Here is a 13,725-nt window from a genome sequence, read left to right as displayed (position 1 = left end):
TAGGTGAGAAGGACCAAGTTACAAAGTTAATTACAAAGGACTCCACTTTTATTCAGCCACAGGAAGGAACTGGCTCTTTGGTAATGGACTCCAGTGTGACTCAGAAGAGCCACTTGGCAGAACCAGCCCTCTAAAGCTTTCTTTCTAAAAAAGTCAGATTTTGAAATAGGCTCAAGTTAAATTTTTTCGTTGTTGTTTTAAACTAAGCTTTTAGACTACTTAGGCAAGTTTTCAAGGTTCTTGCTGCATGATTAAGGGCCAAAAATTCACATTTTCTCAAAGCAAAATCAGAGGGTTTTGCTCTGTGGTTTCTGGGAAGACCAAAACATCTTAAAACACCTTGTAGTAACAGAAGAGAAAGCGTTAAGGCAGTGGTTGCAGCAATTCATGATCTTCTATTCCACAGTGTTCCAGCACTTACGAGCCCAAAGATGTCGTAACTGTCCCAAGAGGATGCCAAGCTCAGGACTATTGTAATTATTTACTTAGCAACTTCTCCTAATTACATAGCACAGTTGTGAACTGATTGCACACTTTGTTTAAACATTAATAACTTATGCAGATTTTGGCATTTAAAGAGCTCTTGTTGACCGCCAACAAACCCACACAAAATTCAGAAAGCACTGACAGTCTGTGTGCACCAAGGCACCACACAGAACTGCTCGTTTCTTCATTGTGGCAGAAAAATTCCCATTCTCCCCTGAAGACTGAGCTGGCTGCAGCAGCCAGCCCTGGCCTGGGGCTGACCTCTAGTGGCACTGCTCGTGTCCCTTCCCAGTCAGCTCACATCTTTCTGCTCTCTATTTTCACATCTCCTGGATTTCAATCCACTTTAACACAGTTCTGAGCAGTGGACAGTGCAATTCTAAACCCTGCAGTACAGGTTTGTGGTCACTAATGAATGAAATGGTAAAAGCAGTGCAGTCTTCGAAGGCACTTCAGCCCCACAATGGTGCTGGGGTTGGAATTTTCATTTGAGAACAGTTAAGAATAATTATTTGAGAAATAAGGCCATTCTGCACTTTGCGCCCAGTTTTGTAGACAACAGTTACCAAAAAATTGTCTTGAATTCAGAACACAGGTGGCAGAAATGCAGCTATTGAAGAGCAGGGAGAGATGTGGGACCCAGGTACATTCTGCATGGTGTAGGTGACACTTCAGAACTGGCAAAACAGGTAAACTTGTGTGGCCACTTGTTCTAAGACACCGAGTGCTGCCACAGAAATTACCAAAAAACAACAAAAAACCAAACCCACCCCAAGAGTAACACCAAATGATTTTGCAGGAAAATGTTTGTCTCCATTACTTCTCCAGACCTTACAGGTCAGAAAATTTGAGGTACTGCAAATAGTAAAGACAAACCAAACACAACTTTTCTCTCCCTCGACAAATTATCTTATTTGATAGGATGCTCCTTTGCTAGACACTCATAAAAGAGACACTGGGGTGATGCACACTATGGATGGAGAGCTGCTTGCTTCTGAAGCAGTAAATTCCAGGAAGAATCCAAAGCTGGACCGGGCAGCTAAAGTGATGATGGTTTAGAAAGACTGGAGTGGAGAGACAGTGCTCACGATTTCCCTACAACTGACAACTGCTCACTCCAGTCTGTGGGTCTTAATACCTGAAGGAAGGGTAATACTGGTCCTATAAAGCACACTAAAAAAGAAGCTAAAAAACCCCCCAAACTGGCAGTGTTTGAATTAAAACCACTGAAACAAGCAAATGCTGGTGTGGTCACCATAAAAAATACAGTGAGCAGAGCCCATGGCCTCCCTTTTCCTTTGGTTAACCACAGCACCAACTCCCCCAAAGAATGCAGGTTTCTCCTGCTGCAGACAAGTCTCTAAGGCCTGCTGGAAATTCAATAAAAGGTTTGCTTTCCACTTTTCCAGTAATTGTACCAAAGGGAGGATAGGAGATGGTCACACTCCTTTACGAAATAAAATCAAAGACACAAGCATCCAAAACCACAAGCCTGAGTCTTACAACCTGAGGTCAAAGTGATTTCAAAGAAGCTGAATGACACCAAGTGTCTCACAAGAAAAGCTCTAATCACCAAGCAATCTAGGGACTCTTCTCCAATGAAGTAAAAAGAGGATTTTGAAAACAAAGCAGAATTAAGTGTTCTGTCTCTTAAGCACAGGCAGGTACGCTCTAGGTACATTTACCACATTATCTATTCCAAGCTTAAATTATAATGCTGAAACTAAACTGTTTGTCCAGCTTAAATAATCAACATCAGCTGAGATGCAAAGAAGTGTTTTTATTGCAAGCACAGTGAGCAGGGAGTGGGTTGCATATTCACATGATGTGCCTGAGGCCAGATTTAAACCAGCCACCCTTCTGGTTTTAGTGCTCATTGCTGTCAGGTGTACATCATTTCTGCCATGTGAGACATTTTCTTTGGAATATACAAGTAATACTCCATGTATCCCGAAAGATCTTCAATAGTCACATCATCCACAAAGGCCCTGGCTTGCTCAGAGCAAGAGCGTGGAGAACTTGAGGGAGTTCTTGATGGCAAAGGCTGTGAGTGATCCTCAGAAACCGTTCTATCAGGTGCCAGCGGGAGGGTGTTCTGCAAGCCAGAGAATTTGTACACTTCCATATCTTGCCACAGTTTGCACTGACAGGCTTTATCTGCACACACACATGGCTTACTTGTGTTCAGCTTGGACATAGACTGGAAGTCAGAAAGCTCCATAGTCTTTAGGCTCGCTCTGGATACTGGAGAAGCTGCAGCTGGAGAGTTCTCCTGTGTGTTCTCTGATGTCAGCTGTGCAACAGAAACTCCCAAAGACTCAGCAGCTCCCTTCTGGCAAACGTCCGGAGAGACGCTGCAGTGTTCATGTGCACAAGCTTCCTTTGGGACTGGCATCCCAAACCCACTGCTGTCCTCCTGGACATCAGCCTGGCTCTTCTGCACCAGCTGGCTGCATGTGGAATGTGATTTTGTGCTGCAATGGATAAACTTTGGAGGATGAAGAATTGGAGACTTGGAACGCCTGCGACGCTGGGTTCTCACAACTCCTCTCAAAGGCTTCTTCACAGACCTGCCAGGGAAAGAGACAAAAGAGAATGAAGATTCACTAAAAGACTTATTGCTGGGTTACAAGTAACACTGGGCAAAATCTCTACTGCATTTATATTGCGTGCACCAGCTTTAAATTCGTAGTATTTGCTCAGGGTATTCTGCTATCTTGGAATTTGACTTTGTTCTAGTCAAGCAGCTGTGTAAAATATAAAAGGGACACCACAGAAATGCATCTCAGAGAGTGGGCTTTAAAGGTTAGAAAATGAGTAAAGCATGTGAGACATGACAAAATAATCTCCACAAGAAGGACAAACACAAGAAAAGAGCACAAAACTAATGAATCAAGGGCAAAGGGTGGTTTTGTTTCAGATGAGCATGAAGTTCTGCAGAGATACTCCAGAAACCAATTCTTTGTTTTAATCTAGTTCCCGAGGCACAATGACAGCTTCTGCAGTGTCAAACAATGACTGAAAGAGATGCATTCATGATTGTCTGATTCAAAAGCAGCAGCTCACATTTGTATTGAGAAACATCTATAGATGTTTAGCAACCTAGAGGTGACCAGCATTTCCTTTCACTTCACGTAACTGTGAAGAATAGCAGTCATATATGAAGAGAAAAAGGTGGTGTAAGTATTTTAAGAAGTTCTTTAGCAAAGACAATTCAGGTCCCTTGTTTAGAGGTGCATGAACTAGAAACTGTCTACTTAACATTCCTTTTCAGTGCAGTATCATTTGAAATAGTCTGATAATCCCAAGCTTCTCTTACCCATGCCAGGTTTCCTTAGAAGCACACACATTCTTAAGTTTGGTTTCATCTGCCACTGTTCTAACTATTGTTCTGGGACTTGTCCCATCACCCACAGAGAGAGAAGTGGTAGATCTGTGAGACACAAAATGAAGAGTTAACAGTCTACACTGGTTAGCGTTATGATTATGAAAAAATATCCTCATGCATCTTCTTTCCCAGAAAATATTGCTCCAAATCATTTAGAATGTGTCTTGGAAGACCTGCCCACAAAGACCCAGATCAGAAGCACAAGTGTTGACACACTCCTATCTCCAAGGTTTGTGTAAAAGACCCTTTCACCGAGTGCTGCTGTTCACAGCTCCACTGCAGATCCAACCCCACGTGTCAGTGACAAACACACACAATGGCCAAATTTCAGCTTCCCAGGAGAGGGGAGGGCAGAAACACCATCACTGAAGAAACACGTCTCCTTTTCCAGAGACAAATAAGCCATTCTTTCCTAAAAATAAATGTTCTTTGGACATAAATAGACTTTGTTTAGCTGAAGAACACTTAAGCCTCTGTCTAACAGTCTGTCAACATAAGCTAAAACTCTTCATACTCCTGCAAGTTGAATCATTTGAGCCACAGAGTTCTGTCAGACCTTCAGCTTCTATTCAAGACGGAGACCTCAGCAGATTTACTAAATTTTCTGGTGCTATAAATTAATTCCAGACTCTCATTTTAAAGGACTTACAGTAAGCCCGAGAACAATTTTTTCAACTTGTGACTTCACATATTACATTGGAATTCCCAATAAAATTATTTCCAAAATCCTATGCTAAATTAGTTTGTAAACAGGATGGATTCCCTGAAAAGCAAAAGTAAATCCCCGCACACTGGTCTAGGGTAGGGTTAAGGGAATCCAAACTATTAATCAAACTAATTTCCATTTAAAGAACAATGAACACAGAACACAAGATCAAAGGCTACCAGTAAAAACTCCAAAGTGAGCAAATATGCCCAGCTGGAGGATGGTACTAGAGATACTGAAGAAATGAAAGGTAATTACTACTAATAAGTTTAACTACTTAAACAAAAAGATAGTTTTAGAAGCCCATCTACTCACAATCTCAGCTCTGTGGTAATTCTAGTTACCACCTTGATCTTTACATGCTGCTTTACCTACTTCATTTCAGTGACAGTGTAATTGCATCACTGACAACAGCTTACTGGAAGACAAGATTATACAGGTAATATGCAATGGTGCACATTTGTCAGCAGAAAAAAACATTATATGGAAGCTTTTCTTTACTTAAATTCAGGTAAAAATTATCATTACCAACAGAAGACACATAGTGCTTGTGTTCTGCCACCTGGGACAATGAAGTTAGGTGTCTTGTGTCAAATGTCCACAAACCAAGACAACACAAAAAGTATTCTTTCCCATTTAGAGATTTTGGTTATAAATAGATATTTTGTGACAGCAATGAAAATAGCTCGTGTGGGAATCATGCACTGAATCAAATGCTCTCCCTTACTGACATGGAAAGAAAGTTTCTCTCCTGGGAAAAGATGTGATTTTATTCTCATGACAGGCCTTCAGAGCCATGGCAATACGCTGACTTCAACAGCCGAGTTCTAGTCCCATGGACTTTAGTACTGGTAACCTCTGGCAGACAGATTCATGCCAAAATTCATTTCAAGCACATTGTCAGCTGATGATGATGGTGAGGTTTCCTTCAAGCCTGTTGCAAGCTGACAGCAATCAAATTACAATTCCTTGAGAAGTGCAGTCTGCAGGTAGTGAATTTATTTCAGTCTGTTTAACTACAATGAAAGCTTTCTGTGCCTAACCTTTCGCAATTACCTCATTCCCTCAAATTTCACAGCAAGGGTGTTGCCTTTGAGTCCATCTGTAAGATGTTAAGTCTGTCTGTGCCTCCCTGTGGTGCTACCTACCCAGCTGTGTCAACTCTCAGCTTTTTGAAGGCTGTCTGCAGGCTTTCCTCTTCTCCATCCTTAGCTTCTGATTTCATCATTGGGATGGCCAGAAGGTGATGGAATTACCATGTACTGCTACAAGCAGAAAAAAGACATATGAAAATAAGGGCCAAATCCTTGTTAAAAACATTAGTTGCCCAGCAGCGCTGTAATACATGAAAATAAACTCAAAATAGCACAATGAGCACACAAAGCTGAGGTCATTCTAGTAGAACATTTTTGAAAGCTGATTCAGAACAAGCTTTATGATACCCAAGAATGAAACAAACAGTCTCTTGTACAACTGTAGGTGAATTAACAATTCCAAGTCAAATCTGGTGTCAACAGCATCTTGCACATACATTACAGTAGAGCCAGGCTCTTCCACTTGTCTTACAGCGCTACCAGAATAATTGTAGAAGAGGTGAAAGTGAGAAGGAGCAACACCATTAGAAACAGCCAACCTTCTACAACTCCTATTTCCAAATTTGGGGCTCAGTGTTACACATACAGTTTAAAAAAGCCCAAACCAAGAGATTTTTCTTAAAACAAGATAAAGTTTTAAGCCAAACAAAACTTTTTGACCTTATGTCTAGGTTCCAGCAAGAGTTATACAGTCCTATCAGAACATGGTATTTTGGTTACCAATAGCTGTTAAAATTTTCCAGTATCAGCTTGTGAACAAGTACAAAGGCAAACAAATACAAAAAGCAATCAGAAAGCCTTGCTTTAAATAAATAAAAAAATTTATAAAAACTAGCTGACGTATTTTTTTTTTATATCTACCCTGGCCATCATTTAATCTAGCTACAAAGGATCTAAAATCTTTCTAAGTTTGATGCTCTTTGGGCTTGCTGGAGGTCAGGCACTAGCTGTTTATGCCAGGGTCTAGACTGTCCAGTCCTGTTTAACATCTTCATTAATAACCTGGATGATGTTGCAGGGTACCCTCCCCACATCTGCTGATGTCACCAAAGTGGGACCTTGACAGGAACCTCATGAACTTCAGCAAAGGGAAGTGCAAAGCCCTGAACAAATTTTTTTTGTAGCAAGGAAAATAACTCTCTCTTCACCGAGACCTTTTTATCTGCAGCTCTGCAGCTCAGTTACTTATGCAGAGGGACGGGGGTAATTTCTGTTCCCTCATACCCCCCACCCCATTCCAGCTGGAGGTGGCAGCTCTCCCCACTGTTGTTCTGGCTGCTCACTGTGCTGTGATTTCACCTGGATGCCCTGGATTGCAGACTGCAATTATGACACACACAGAAGGATAATGTATCATAACAATTTCAAGGCACATGTTGTCCAATGAGTCAGACAGGGAGTAAACAGGAGAGGAAGAAGCTTAAAACACTGACAACATGATGCTCATCTGAGCAAGTTGCTATTTCATATTTTCTCTTAGCCAAATACTACTGCTGTGGTGAAACAGATAGTCCCTACTTCACTTCATTTTTATTCCTTGGCCCCTCAGTCATCCCTAGATGATTCTTTAAAAGGAAAAAAAAAATCAGGCTACGTATTTTTTTTTTAAATAGCAAACTCCTGTATTACATAACCTTAGCAGGAAGATGAGGGTAAAAAGTTTATAAATCACTGTACATTACTCAAAACAGAGTAACAGTTTTTAGACTAAATATTTTATCATGGTGTCCTTCATCACCAACACTGCAAACCCTCAAAACAATGCGGAATTTATTTAGATAAAAGCCTACTCACTGGGTGATAAATAAGCTCAAGCATTTTAGACGCACCAGCCAACTAGCACCAAAAAAAAAAAAAAATTACTGTGAAAACCAGCCAAAGTTTATCGTGTCAAAAAACATGTTGAAACTTACGTTCTTTACCTCCCAGGAAAATACCCATCTTCCCCGTTCCGTTTTATTTTCCGCTATTTTCCAGCAACACCGCACTACAAACCCAAGCGAGCGCAGTGCCGCTCATCCAGCACGGCTCCCGCAGTGGCGATGGGACAGGCACGGGCACTTCCATCCATTGCGGGCTAAGGACGGGCACGTAAGGGGATGGTTCCGGGCCACGGCCCCAGGGGGCAGCACACGAGCCGCGGGACAAGCACTTCTATATTTTTAATTTTTATGATTTTATATTTTTTAATTCCGTATTTTTAACCGCTCGGAGCTCCCTCCCCAGCCCTTCCCGCCCACACGACGGGGAGCCCCAGCAGCCCCCGCCGCTACCCCGCGGCCCAGCTCCGCGGCTCGGCCGTGACTCAGCACCGCCCCCGCCCCGGCGGGGCTCGCCCTCCGCCCTCACTGGGGGACCGGCGCCGGGAACCGCGCGGGAAAGTCTCGCCGTGGGGACACGACGGCGCCCACCGGCCCCGGCCGCTGGGGGAGCGAGGGGGGACCCGCGCAGGGCAACGGGACAGGGACAAGGACGGGGACGGGGACGGGGATGGACACGGGGACGGGCCCCGCACTCACCGCGCTCCGCGGGCCGAGCCCGCCGCCTCCCGCCGCCCCCCCGGAACCGCCGCCGCTCGCGCACGCGCACCCGGCGGGGCGGGCGGGGTCGGGGCGCGCCCCCGCGGGGCGGTGACGTCACGTCCTGTTGTGCTGCGCGCCCCGGGCAGGCGGCGGTGGGTGAGTGACGGCCCCGGGAGCCCCGGGCCCTCCGCGGCCCCGCGGGCCGGCTCTGCGCGGCCGGGGGACACCTCAGGGGCGGCTGCGGGGTCGGGGGGGGGGAGCGGAGGGGCCGCCGTGGGTCTTCCCGGCGGGGCGGCGAGGGCAGGCCCCGGGGAAGGTGGCGGAGCGGGGCCGGCGCTGGGCTGCCGCGGCTGCGGAGCCTCCGGTGGGCACGGACAGCGGGCGTCTGGCTCAGGCCTGGCGCTGGGCCCGGCCCCTCGCCTGTGCCTTGTGCTGGGGCAGCGGGGCTGTCACGCCGGACAGTGCCCGGCCGCCCCCGCTCTGCTGCCGGTGAGAAGAGGCTCGGGAGGGATCTCAGCAAGGTGTGAAATGCCTGAAAGGTGGGCACAGAGGGGAAAGTCAGGCTTTGCTCACTGGTGCCGGGGGAGCGGACCAGAGGCCACGGGCACACACTGAAACCCTGTCTGAGCGTAAGGGAACGCGTCTCTCTGAGGGTGGTTGAGCACACGCTGTCCAGGAAGGCTCTGGAGTCTTCCTCCTTGGGGTCATTCAAAGGCTACATGGACATGGTCCTGGAAAACCTGCTTGGGGTGGCCCTGCTTGAGCAAGGGAACTGGACCTCCAGGGATCCCTGCCAACCTAAACCATCCTGTGACTCTCTACCTTCCTGAAGCTCTGCTTCAGGTGCTGTGCTCGCAGCTCAAAGTTACGCAGGTTGCCAGGTTCTGTATCTTCTATTCACCCATTGATAAAAAGACGCCTTTTGACATAGGCTGTGCTATTTCTGAAAAACTCAGGCTTTGGAGTTCACAGTGAAAAGCCCAGGGCAGGTCTGGTCAGAAGGCAGTGACACTGCCCACTGAAGAACAAGCAGCCATCACGGTGTCAGTCAGTTTTGTACAGACCATCTGTGTTCACACCTCAGCATCAAATCCCAATTTCTGTGTTTCAGTTTATTCTATATGGCACGATTGGTTACCCACTGAGAGCACATCAATGGACTTGGAAGCTAAAGATGAAGAGGAAGAGAGTCTACAAACAGCATTCAAAAAGCTGAGAGTGGATGCAGCAGGGTAAGTGAGCAACAAAAAAGGCAATGTAATTTTTCAGGTTTTTATTGCATATTGTATTTGTTTTCTATTATTTTACGTTTCAAAAAGAAGTCATTTGGTGAAAGGTTCTTTGCTCCCTCTGAACTGCATCCCTTCAGATGAAATGCAGTCATTATAACTGTCTAATATGCAAAGCAGTACTTTATTACAGACTAATTTTGACTAATATCCAACTGAAATCACACAGTGACTGCATGGAAACATGAAAAGACTCACCCAAAGCAGTGAACCCACTTTTAACTGTTGTAGCTGTAGTCACCTGGTGTGAGGCAGAATTTGTTTGTCTGTTCCTGTAAACAGTGATGTCTGCAGCCACATTATAAGCCTTATTTAGTGCACAAAATTTTGCTTGGAAAGCATCAGGAGTACAGCACCAACACCTTGGAGTGTGCTGGGGAGTCCAGCCTCACTGGGAAGGGTCAGGCTAAATATGAACTCAGAGCATTTCTGATTTCAGGGGATTTTGTGGAGTAAAATGTCTGCAGACTTACTCAGTAAGATACTGGGTGTGCTGATGATATGTAGTGTAAGAGGTAATAGAATTATGCAGTCTAACACTCTGTGAGACAGTTCACTTGAAGTCTTTTGGGAATTCACAGACACAAGAGGAAGCTTTGTGTTGACAGTGTTAACCTTGTGAATTCAGCCCCACAGCCATCAACACTGTGAATTCAGGACTTCCTCTGCATGTGGAAATATATTTTGCTTTGCTACTCGTTCCCTCTACTTCAGGAGGTCTTCTTAGCAATGTGGAAAAAAATAGCTGTTCTCTGTCAAGGAACTATGGTTATTAATCATAACACTTTTGATGTAGTACCACTGGCAGACTGTGTGGGCTTCTGGTTGATTCCTGATGACACCTTAGGCATAAAAAGATCTTGTTTTGCAGGCATGTATTGTGAACAGCTCAAGTCTTGTGACTAATCCCTTAAGATCAACTTTGGGCAGAGTGTTTGAGCTCTTTACTAGAATTTCAGCCTCATTTCTTACCATTTCTGATCCCATGTTCCAAATCATACCTGCAGTCATTGTAAATATACAGATTGATGTGCTGAGGCACTTATGTTTGTCATCCGTACCTCCAAGGTCAGATGCTTTTTTCATTCTATATTATCTCAAAAATTCAGTAAAAACTAAATAAATCAATCAGCAATCTGTCCTTGTCTGTATCTCATTTACTTCTCCACTGACTCCCCCTCAGCCTGCTGCTCTGGGTGCCTGACTTTGCATTTCAGAGGAGTAGGAGACTATCTTTAATGACTATTGTCTAACAAGAATGTTTGGAACCTGAATTTACATTCCTTTAATGTGTCATTTTAGTACAAATAGGGCATGACATCAACCTCTGGGCATTTTGGCTGCCTTTCATTTCATCTCACCTATCTTTAGCCACTTGACGAGGCCAGTATAGTAAGAGGGGTCAGCTAAATCTCTGCAAGGCCCTGTTTCTACCCACGGACTACAGAGGGAGTCAATGCAGCAAATTTGACTGGCTTAGCTGAGCATGCAAAGCACACAGGCTGAACGTGGGCCTCTGGAGCCATATGTTCAGGCATTTCTGTGATGTGGCATTTCCCTTTTTACCCAGATGTATTGCGGCTCTGTCCGTGGGCGACGGGACGATTCTCAGAACAACGACAAGAGCAGCCGTAGATGGAGCCAAGCAGCAGACTGTCAGCTCCAAGGAAGCGTGGCATGGGTAAAGCATGAGACACTGAACAGTTGCAGGCTGCTTTCAATGCGAGTTGTTGATTAGTTGCTTAAAGATATCTTTCCTTTCTATCACAAAATGTTTCCATGACTGATATGTTGTTTTTAAGGGGATTTCATCAAAGTGTTTAAAAACAATATTGCATCTTCTCTTAGGGTTCCCAAAACTTTCTTTTCCATTGATTTTATCAGTAGGACTTTTCTGCAAGTGTTAAACCTTTGCAACCCCCTCTCACCTCGCTCTTGGGTTCTTTTTATTTCTTTTGAAGTACCTGGATATGCAGTGTGACTCTGCCAGCAGCTCCAACTGATCCAGGTTCTGCACTACAGATCAGTTTGGGATGACAGAGTATCATTTGCTTAAGGCAGAAGATTTGGGGGGAAGCACTTTGAATAAGGGTTCCTTGTATGTATCTTTTCTTTGGGGGAACCCAAAATTTCTTCAGAATCTTCCACGGTTCCTGTCAGAGATTGTAAGTGACCAGTCATCTGGTATTTCCAAGCAGAAAAATAATCTTGTAAAATGTTTCTAGTCACGTTTTAGAGCTTCCTGAACTGTAGTGTAGATTCTGGAGTTACCCACTTGCTCACCTGTTGAACCCTGCAGGTGTGTGAGAAAGCCTTCCCGAGGATCGGCAAGGGTCCCGCGGCGCCGGCGCTCCAAGTCTCCGGTCCTGCACCCTCCCAAGTTCACATATTGCAACATGAAAGCCAACAACCAGCTGAAACACAAAACCCAGGCAGACACTTCGAAGGGTGTCACCAGCTCAGATGTTTTTGTCCCAGCAGAACATGGTACGAAGGACGGGCAGGATTCTCACCTTGAGGCCAGTAACGACAGAACTGAACCGTTGGAAGCTTTCACCGCCGAAGAGCCTTTGCAGAAGCCAGGGGAGAATTGCCCTGCTCTCTCCTCATCCTTTGAGAACAGCTTGTGTTCTAAGCAAACCTCAGATTTCCAGTCCTTATCCATGCTTAGCAACGGCAGGCAGTGCCCTTGTACGGACAAGAAATGCCAGTGCAAGCAGTGGCGCACCATGGAGGTGTATTCCTTCTCCGGCCTGCGGAGCGTCCTGTCCGAGTGCGAGAAGGCGGTCCTGGGAGTCCATGCCCACTCCCTCCAAAACAGATCCCCCTGTGGGACAGCCTCGTCAAGCTCCCCGAGGTCTTGTTCTGAGCAAGCTCGAGCCTTCGTGGATGACGTGACTATTGAAGATCTTTCGGGATACATGGAATACTACTTATATATTCCCAAGAAAATGTCTCACATGGCAGAGATGATGTATACTTGACTGTAAGCAATAGAGAATCCTGAAGCAGAGTTTGTTACAATGGTTGGGCTAATTGCCTTGTCAGTGCCATGTTTTCACTGTTGTGTGTTTGATTAAATGTTTCTTTGCCTCATACAGTTTAGTTTTCTAATAAAATGAAAAATTAAATATAGTTTCTGAGCTTAGTTCTAAAAAGAATGCACTAAAGTCTCTGAATACCTTAACAAAAGCACTCTAGATCAAATGAGCTCTGTTTGGTTTTTGGTTTGTGCTGTGGATATAGAAGCTCTGTATGCTGTTTTCACTATGTTTTGGGAAAAAAAAAAACCAAAAAACTTTTCGTTTTTTTCTGATAGTTTGAAGTGTTTGGAAGGCTAATGTATCTCAGTACTTGGAGAAAAGTTTCACAGCTACAGCTCTATCCTCTTGATCCTGCTCCTGAGAGAACGATGGGAAGGCATTCAGCATTTTGGATAGGATGAATCTCCTTTCCTTGAACACTAGCTGGCTCCTTTTTTAGTTGGATCAAATTGTGAATGCTTCTTCCTTACAAATTTTTTGGGAGGTCCAGAACGTGCGGGTGTGTGCTTGGACCCTTCCTTAATCTAACTCACTCACTCTTAAGCAGTTCTATTTTTCTGCAGATAAGTGAAGCTCTTAGAAGTAAAAATATATTTTGTTATTTGTGCTTTACAGATGGAATAACTTAGGGGGGAATGAAGCAGGCTACCAGGTATTTTGGGCTGTGTGGTCTTGCAGAAGTGGAGAGGGTGGAACCATCTATACAGGATGTTTCTGAGCACATCGGATACACAAAGTGGTGTGGAAAGGGGGTGAACAAGAAGCGTGTATCATCCTGGCTTCGTGCTGTAGAGCTATGGCATTCCTGCTGGTTGAAAATACTGCAATAAAAAATTTTGTTGCTGAGACTTGCATTAATAAATGTTTGTCAAAACCCAGCAATTTAAAGTCTGAATAATTTGACTTACACTCATCTTCTCTCAAGACCTTTTTATTAAAAAAAAACCCACCAAAACAAAAAAAAAACTAACAAAACTTTGGTTTCAGTGTCAGCTGTACATGGTCAACAACCATATCTGAGTAAAATACTGTAATTTTTACTTACACGCTGAAAAATGAGTGGTCAGCAAGCCAAGGAGTCACAAGCAGTTGTGTAAAAATAGATGATGGCAGATGTGGACAGTTGGCCTCATATTCTGTGCTGAAGAAGGCTCAGACATTCTAGATGATAATCACTGGAGATTTTATTCTAACCA

At 44.6% G+C, this 13,725-nt stretch overlaps 2 protein-coding genes across 8 annotated transcripts; one reads left to right on the top strand and one right to left on the bottom strand.

Moving 5' to 3' along the window:
- Window positions 1–2,246: 2,246 nt before the first annotated feature.
- Window positions 2,247–8,283, bottom strand: LOC138120830 (oxidative stress-responsive serine-rich protein 1-like). 6 transcript variants are annotated; one of them, XM_069033834.1, is made up of 5 exons: window positions 8,194–8,258; window positions 7,588–7,751; window positions 5,729–5,845; window positions 3,806–3,919; window positions 2,247–3,056 (listed from the first exon to the last, which is right to left on the bottom strand). In XM_069033834.1, exons 3-5 carry the CDS (start codon window positions 5,806–5,808, stop codon window positions 2,369–2,371), a joined length of 882 nt encoding a protein of 293 aa, XP_068889935.1. In that variant the 5' UTR covers window positions 5,809–5,845; window positions 7,588–7,751; window positions 8,194–8,258; the 3' UTR covers window positions 2,247–2,368. The 6 variants fall into 6 exon arrangements, with proteins under 6 accessions (XP_068889935.1, XP_068889932.1, XP_068889938.1 ...); XM_069033831.1 differs by lacking the exon at window positions 7,588–7,751 and having other exon boundaries at window positions 8,194–8,283; XM_069033837.1 differs by lacking the exon at window positions 7,588–7,751 and having other exon boundaries at window positions 5,729–5,842; window positions 8,194–8,242.
- A 6-nt stretch (window positions 8,284–8,289) lies between these two features.
- LOC138120831 (oxidative stress-responsive serine-rich protein 1-like) lies at window positions 8,290–13,407 on the top strand. Of its 2 annotated transcripts, none has more exons than XM_069033838.1 (4): window positions 8,290–8,352; window positions 9,308–9,428; window positions 11,056–11,166; window positions 11,785–13,407. In XM_069033838.1, the coding sequence occupies exons 2-4, from the start codon at window positions 9,352–9,354 to the stop codon at window positions 12,467–12,469; spliced, it is 873 nt and encodes a 290-aa protein (XP_068889939.1). In that variant the 5' UTR covers window positions 8,290–8,352; window positions 9,308–9,351; the 3' UTR covers window positions 12,470–13,407. The 2 variants fall into 2 exon arrangements, with proteins under 2 accessions (XP_068889939.1, XP_068889940.1); XM_069033839.1 differs by lacking the exon at window positions 8,290–8,352 and adding an exon at window positions 8,505–8,735.
- Window positions 13,408–13,725: the final 318 nt, after the last annotated feature.

This window comes from Aphelocoma coerulescens, chromosome 20, assembly GCF_041296385.1.
Source record: "Aphelocoma coerulescens isolate FSJ_1873_10779 chromosome 20, UR_Acoe_1.0, whole genome shotgun sequence".
Taxonomy (NCBI): Eukaryota; Metazoa; Chordata; class Aves; order Passeriformes; family Corvidae; genus Aphelocoma; species Aphelocoma coerulescens.
The sequence above is the reverse complement of the archived record's forward strand: the minus strand, read 5'-3'. Positions and strand labels throughout refer to the sequence as shown.

What these genes read in the sequence shown, in the direction of transcription:
- LOC138120830 (XM_069033831.1), bottom strand. Translation starts at nt 5,808, where the DNA reads ATGATGAAATCAGAAGCTAAGGATGGAGAAGAGGAAAGCCTGCAGACA. An exon ending in CTGAGAGTTGACACAGCTGG is followed by an intron (nt 3,920 to 5,728) that starts GTAGGTAGCACC and finishes TGTGTCTCACAG; the next exon opens with ATCTACCACTTCTCTCTCTG. An exon ending in TCTAAGGAAACCTGGCATGG is followed by an intron (nt 3,057 to 3,805) that starts GTAAGAGAAGCT and finishes TTTCCCTGGCAG; the next exon opens with GTCTGTGAAGAAGCCTTTGA.
- LOC138120831 (XM_069033838.1), top strand. Translation starts at nt 9,352, where the DNA reads ATGGACTTGGAAGCTAAAGATGAAGAGGAAGAGAGTCTACAAACAGCA. An exon ending in CTGAGAGTGGATGCAGCAGG is followed by an intron (nt 9,429 to 11,055) that starts GTAAGTGAGCAA and finishes CTTTTTACCCAG; the next exon opens with ATGTATTGCGGCTCTGTCCG. An exon ending in TCCAAGGAAGCGTGGCATGG is followed by an intron (nt 11,167 to 11,784) that starts GTAAAGCATGAG and finishes TGAACCCTGCAG; the next exon opens with GTGTGTGAGAAAGCCTTCCC.